Source organism: Amaranthus tricolor, chromosome 2, assembly GCF_026212465.1.
Source record: "Amaranthus tricolor cultivar Red isolate AtriRed21 chromosome 2, ASM2621246v1, whole genome shotgun sequence".
NCBI classification, from domain to species: domain Eukaryota; kingdom Viridiplantae; phylum Streptophyta; class Magnoliopsida; order Caryophyllales; family Amaranthaceae; genus Amaranthus; species Amaranthus tricolor.
Genome location: NC_080048.1, coordinates 31,591,485 through 31,598,396, shown reverse-complemented (window position 1 = coordinate 31,598,396; position 6,912 = coordinate 31,591,485). Strand labels below are relative to the sequence as shown.

The 6,912-nt window shown below is 28.5% G+C and overlaps 1 protein-coding gene across 1 annotated transcript; it reads left to right on the top strand.

Annotated features, from left to right (window-relative positions):
• The first annotated feature begins 3,555 nt into the window (after window positions 1-3,555).
• On the top strand, window positions 3,556-6,413 carry LOC130805169 (uncharacterized). Its single transcript, XM_057669840.1, has 3 exons — window positions 3,556-3,952; window positions 4,227-4,354; window positions 6,002-6,413. The coding sequence occupies exons 1-3, from the start codon at window positions 3,746-3,748 to the stop codon at window positions 6,162-6,164; spliced, it is 498 nt and encodes a 165-aa protein (XP_057525823.1). The 5' UTR covers window positions 3,556-3,745; the 3' UTR covers window positions 6,165-6,413.
• Window positions 6,414-6,912: the final 499 nt, after the last annotated feature.

The window sequence follows — 6,912 nt, the reverse complement described above, 5'->3', positions numbered from 1 at the left end:
ATAGTTTCTAAAAAGCAAATGGAACATTAGTAGTGAATTGGAGGGAGTATTAAAATAAGAAAATAAATAATATTAATTTTATCTAGAGCTGTTAAAAAGTGACCCGACCCGAAAATTCATTTCGAAATCGAAAGTAAACCGACCTGAAAATGTGTTCCTTTTTTAGGTTTATCGAGCCGACATTACCCGACTCGAAGCTATATACGAACCGGTTGACAACCGAAAATGGGAAAACTGAACCCGAGCTGTAACCGATTTTTCTAACCGACACATAACCGTTAACCGTGATTACCCGAACCTAATAATAACCGACCCAAGTCATATCCGACCCGAATCATGTTCAAAACCAAACTCGATCCAGCTAAAACCGACTTAACCCGAACGAAGTTTAGATCGAACTACTATAAACTCGAACCAATTTTTTACATAGAAGTATGATTGACTCATATTCAATCATCCATTAGTTATTCTAATAAAGTCATAAATATTTTAATAAAATAAATTTTATAAATACTTGATTTCATATATTTATAGTTAATAATCAATGGTCAATGTTTATTTAACTACTTTTAATAGAATTAGATGAAAATTGATAGAACTTTATAATTTTAATTTTCGGTCAAACAAGTAAAAGTAACAATGTAATAATGATCACTAATTGATTTGCATTTTCACTATATTGCTTTAAGTAAAGGAACCTTATCATGAATTAAAAAATGACGAACAACTTATTCTGGTACTGATTCGATCAATAGTAATTAGTAATTCGCAATTCGCAGCCGAATTCTACTTGAAAAATACCCGAACCCGATCTGTACCTGGTAAAACCGAACCAATTATTAACCGATGACAACCCGAGACCGATTGAAACTCGACACGAGCTTTAACCGACACCGACCTGATACTAACCCGATAGTTCGAATAACCGATCTTCAACCGAACCGTAACTAATCCACCTGACCCGAGTATGACCCGTCACAACACGCATCCGAAATATAACCGATCCGAAATACAACCGATCCGAAATACAACCGAATCAAATGACACTCGTCCAAAACCGACCCAATAACCCGAATGAACACCTCTAATTTTATCCTAAATTTATGAAATAAATAAAAATATTTATAACAATAATAAATGAAAGAATTAAAATAACTTCAATGAACCAAGGAAGTAATATACTCCCTCCAATTTATTAGTAATGTCTCATTTGCTTTTTGGATATTATTTATCTCTTACTTTTAATTTGTATTTTATTATTAATCTACTTCCTCCGTTCCATTATACTTGTTACATTTTACTTTTTACACATTCCAATGTGTTATTTTGTTTATTTATATGTTGAATTATACAAATCCAAAAATTATAAAAAGTTAATATTATGAAAGTATGCAATTAGATGATTCAAACAAGATCTCACTTGACTATATTTTTACTTACACATTTGCCGTAATGTATAAAATAAGCTTAAAGATAAATAGTGCACATAACCACACTGTAGCGAGTATTTCAGAATAGAGGAAGTATAAGTTAAAACATAGTCAAGTGAGATCTTGTTTGATTTGTCTCAATGCATAGGTTATTTATATCTACTTTCCATAATTTTTTATTTTGCATAATTAGAGTTATTAAAAATTGAATAAGTGCATTGGATAGAGTGTATAAGGTAAATGAGACATTACTAGTGAATTAACTGCCCGTTTGGTTAGTGATAGTAAATGGCGGTAATGACAATAATTTAAAGCGTAAAATTTCATCAAAAGTTCCATATCATTCTTATGGTATTGAAACTTTGATCACAAAAAAGTTATTTATTTACAAATTTCTATTACCACCTAATACCATATCTCCCAATGGTAATACATTAGAATGAATTTTATGAAGAAAATGAGATAATTGAAATTGGAGAAACATGAACATTAAGATAGCCTTGAAATTTTTTAACCAAAATTACACTAATTTTTTATTCTCATTACTAGAGTCTATTATATCCACAAAACAGACACTAAATGGAGTAATTTTTAATGCTATTATAAAAGTTGAGCAATACAAAAGTTGTCAAATTACAAGTAACTACAAAAGCTACCTAACACTTAAAGAATATTTTTATAAAATTCAGGGGGGCCACACTTGTCATAAATGACATCATTTCACATTACTATTGAAAATGATGTAAATTAAAATTTAAAATCTCATGCTCCCTCCAATTTATTACTAATGTCTCATTTGCTTTATAAACTCTATCCAATGCACTTATTTAATCCTTAATATCTATAATTATGCATAATTAAAGATTATTGAAAGTTGATATGAATAATTGTTGCAATGAAACGAATTAAATAAGATCTCACTTGACTATGTTTTAACTTATAGATTAATAATAAAATACAAATTAAGAGTAAGAGATTAATAGTATCCAAAAAGCAATGGGACGTTAGTGCTGCATTGGAGGGAATATAATATACTCTGGAGATGTTCATTCGGGTGATCGGGTCGGTTTTGGACGGGTGTCATTCGATTATGTTGTATTTCGGATCGGTTATTTTTCGGATGCGTGTTACGGCGGGTCACACTCGGTTCTGGTCGGTTAGTCACAATTCGGTTGAAGATCAGTTATTTGAGCTATCGTGTTAGTATCGGTTCGGTGTCGATTGAAGTTCCTGTCGAGTAGTCAATCGGTCTCGAGTTGTCATCGGTTAATAATTAGTTCGGTTTTTACCGGGTACAGATCGTGTTCGGGTATTTTTTTCAGTAGAATTCGGCTATGAATTACTAATTACTATAGATCGAGTCAATATCAGATTAAGTTGTTAGTCATTTTTTAATTGATGATAAGATTCCCTTTACTTAAAGAAAAATAGTTAAAATGCAAATCAGTTAGCGATTATTACTTTATTACTTTTACTTATTTGAGTGTAAATTAAAATTAAAGTTTTATCATTTTTCATCTAATTTGATTAAAAATAGTTAAATAAATATTGACCATTGATTATTAACTCTAAATATATGAAACCATGAATTTATAAAATTTAATTTATTAAAATTTCTATTACATTATAAGATTAACTAATATGTGTCCATCAAACTTCTATGTTAAAAATTGGTTCAGTTTTTGCAGCATTTCAATTAAAAATTTGTTCTGATTAAGTTGGTTTTTGCCGAATAGAGTCCGGTTTTGAGCATGATTCGGGTCGGATATGACTCGGGTCGATCACTATTAGGTTGGGGTAATCTTGGTTAACGGTTATATGTCGGTTATAGAAGATCGGTTGCAGTTCAGGTTTGATTTTATGATTTTCGGTAGTAAATCGGTTCGTGTTCAACTTCGGTTCGGATAATTTCAGTTTGATAAACCTGAAAAAGGAACCTATTTTCGAGTTGGTTAACTTTTGGTTTCAATTCAAGTTTTCAGGTTGAATCACATTTGAACAGCTCTAATGTACTCACTCTGTTTCATTACAGTTGCAAATTATAACTGATAGTTATATTTTTAGATATAATATGTCACAACCAATTTTAATTAGTTATTTAAGGACGGATGTAATATATTTTTCTTATAAATTATAACATATGTTCTGATATTCACACCTCTTTAGAATTTAAGAAAGGTAGTTAGATTAAAGAGAAAAACTATAATATACAGCAAACTTCCACTAGAGGCCACCACTATTTCTTATCTTATCAATGATACATACAAATCAGCTTACATAGTGAAAGATCATTGAAAAAAAGAGCATTACCAACCATGGGATTACCAAAGGGAGATCAGTTACTTATGAAATTACCAAGATGCCCACCAACTGCGCCGCCACCGCCGCCTCGGAGAAGGTGGAGTAGCTATACAAAGAGAGAGATTGAGAGGTTTTGGAGGAAGAAGAGATTTGAAGAAGAAGAACATTTTCTTGCGGCTATCAAAGCTGCTGCTCGTCTTAGAGCTACTAGTCATTTCTCTGTAATTATATTTCTATCCTTTGATCACTTTTTTAATCTATGTTTAGGATCAATTAAAAACATATTTTATATATAAATATAATTAAAGATGGTGTGCACACTTTATAAGTCATTCTAGTCATCCTTATATCACAATGGGTTAAAGCTGAAGGTTTCAATGACTTATAAAGCGAACATCTTTAATTTATTAAAGTTATTCGAATCTCATACGCCCTTCTCAAGAGATGGATTCATGGAACATTTGATGAGATGAAATGTGTTTATGTTTTTTGCAGGATGAGGACTATATGATATTTTTACAAAGCTTGGAGGAAATTAAAACCAAAGAAGAGGAAGTTCACTCTATTTGTCTCAAGAAGAATTGTGGAAACAATGAAGAGATTCGTGTGGGAATCAAGGATTGGTAAGTCTTTTCATTTTCTCTTTATAAAATTTTGTAAAATACTCATTATTTTGGTTAAATTTTGTTGCAATCATATATATGCAAAATAGTCTTAACGATTTAATATTTATATCCAATCTTATAAATAACTAAACTCTTCGTGATCTGATTTAAAAATAAATTTAGAATTATATAATAATCGACATGAACAAAGACATAAATAATAAAAAATCGGATCTTATTTCAATATAAACAAGTATTATTTTTTCACTATTTCTTTCCAATTGGAGCAAGTATAACTTTTTTAACTATATTTTAACTATATCTTTTTTCTTTCAGTCTACCATCTAACGGCAAAAAATTTATTTTAAATAATAAAAAGAATATATTAAGATTATTAAGAGACAGAATAAGTAGTTATGGATTATATAGCAATTAGGCATTAATAATATCTAAAGCAAAGATTAAGTTAATTCGACATATTCGTTGGGAACCCGGAACACCAATCCCTTTGACAAAAAGTCAACTTTTTATTATGTAAGGGTATGATGATAAAATTGGGTGGAGGTGTGAGAACACTACAAGCTGGTAAAGAATGGTATATACTGACCATTTACCGACTTTGGCTCGAAGGTATAGGCATGGTCGTTAATTATTTTAGTAAAAAAAAATCAATTTTTTGTATGCTCATCAAATAAATGAATAACTTCACTTTAAAAGCATTCTTCATAACAAGGACTTGTTTGGATTAGTAGAGAAAAGATGACTTCTACGGTTGTAACTAATAGCCATTAGATTCAAGTGTCAAAAAAATATTCCACCTTAAAAAGTTATACATATATATATATATGCACAGAGCCAAGGGGCTCACTCGCCCGCACTTGAGGACACTCACCTAATTTAAAAAGATTGTTGATCCCACAACTTAGCTTTGTCAAAGATTGTTGACATGTGCATCTTAGCAATTGAGCTAAACATTATTATTGATTATCTTTGTCCTAATTAGTTATATCTATAATGCAAACACATGCTGGATTAATAAGACTAGTGAGACGCGAATTATAGTTAATTAATATATACCATACTTTGATTGGTCTATATATACATTCGAAACACAATAAATTTATTATAAAAGTATATGATTTTGAATCTAAAATATTATTATTTTTGATAAATCTTTAATCTAAGTGTGTTGAAATATTTTTAATGAATTATTTCTATACTAGTTTGTACTCTCACTGAACTTGAAGTCTGGATCAACTAAAATATATATATATATATATATATATATATATATATATATATATATATATATATATATATATATATATATATATATATATATATATATATATATATATATATATATATATATATATATATATATATATATATATATATATATATATATATATATATATATATATATATATATATATATATATATATATATATATATATATATATATATATATATATATATATATATATATATATATATATATATATATATATATATATATATATATATATATATATATATATATATATATATATATATATATATATCGTAGATGACAAAGTTTAAATCTTATGAGTATAGGCGAATTTAAGTTTTCTTATAATCAACAATTTAATCCTTTTTATAAAACGATTGTTGATACATAGGTGGACAAAGAGCAAATACGCATACTTGAACCAACCATCGGTTCCAAGCGCAAGTTGTCCAATCAGAAGATCAAACAATAAGCCTGAAAGCATTTGGTTCTACAACAAGCCTTCTTCAATCTCTAATGGATTACCTAAATCTTTTTATTTTGGGGTTTGCTGAATTGCAGCATTAACCTTCAATTTCTAATGCACCAATACTATTCCTCCTTATACTACTCGGTAGTCGGTCGATCCCTTTGAGATTGTCAGTAACAGAGATACTTCTCTTCACAACATATTACCATCGGTTGTAATTTTAAAAGAACGAAAGATTAATTATTAATTCGAATTCTTACGCTTTCTTTGAAGTAATAATAGAAGGAAAGAACTAAAGCATTATGAAATTTGGTGTGTGCTTATTATGATCGTATTTATCAGGTTTTCAGCTTGGTAATATTCTACAAATATATAAGCTTAAGTTAAATTTCAACATTTTATATATTTTTATGTTAATTTATGCGTCTATTAACAATAAATTATTAAACTAAGTCAATTCTTTGGTTTAGGAAATCCAATTATGATGAAATATAGTAAATGATTTATTATAATATTTGTATATGTTTTTATCAAGGATAAGTTGAAAACAACTTAAACTTTTTTTTGTGCGTAAGATTGAATTATCCGATCTTCTCTAATTTCGCATAGATAAATGCCCATTAATGACTTATTTGGATGTACTTTCAAAACTTGGTATTTATCTTGATTTCTTATCATGTATGTTTTGTATATTTTTAAAATATTTTTGAGAATTGGATTAGTCGATGGGCTAACTAGTTATAAATATTTGTAGAGTTGTTACTTATCAAATTTAAACATAAAATGAAGTTAAAAAAACAAAACACTAAAAATGATTAGGATAACATATTTGT

Bases quoted from the DNA above. Each gene is read 5' to 3' on its own strand.
- LOC130805169 (XM_057669840.1), top strand. From the start codon at position 3,746: ATGGGATTACCAAAGGGAGATCAGTTACTTATGAAATTACCAAGATGC. The intron at 3,953-4,226 runs GTAATTATATTT...TGTTTTTTGCAG, and splicing joins GAGCTACTAGTCATTTCTCT to GATGAGGACTATATGATATT. The intron at 4,355-6,001 runs GTAAGTCTTTTC...GTTGATACATAG, and splicing joins CGTGTGGGAATCAAGGATTG to GTGGACAAAGAGCAAATACG.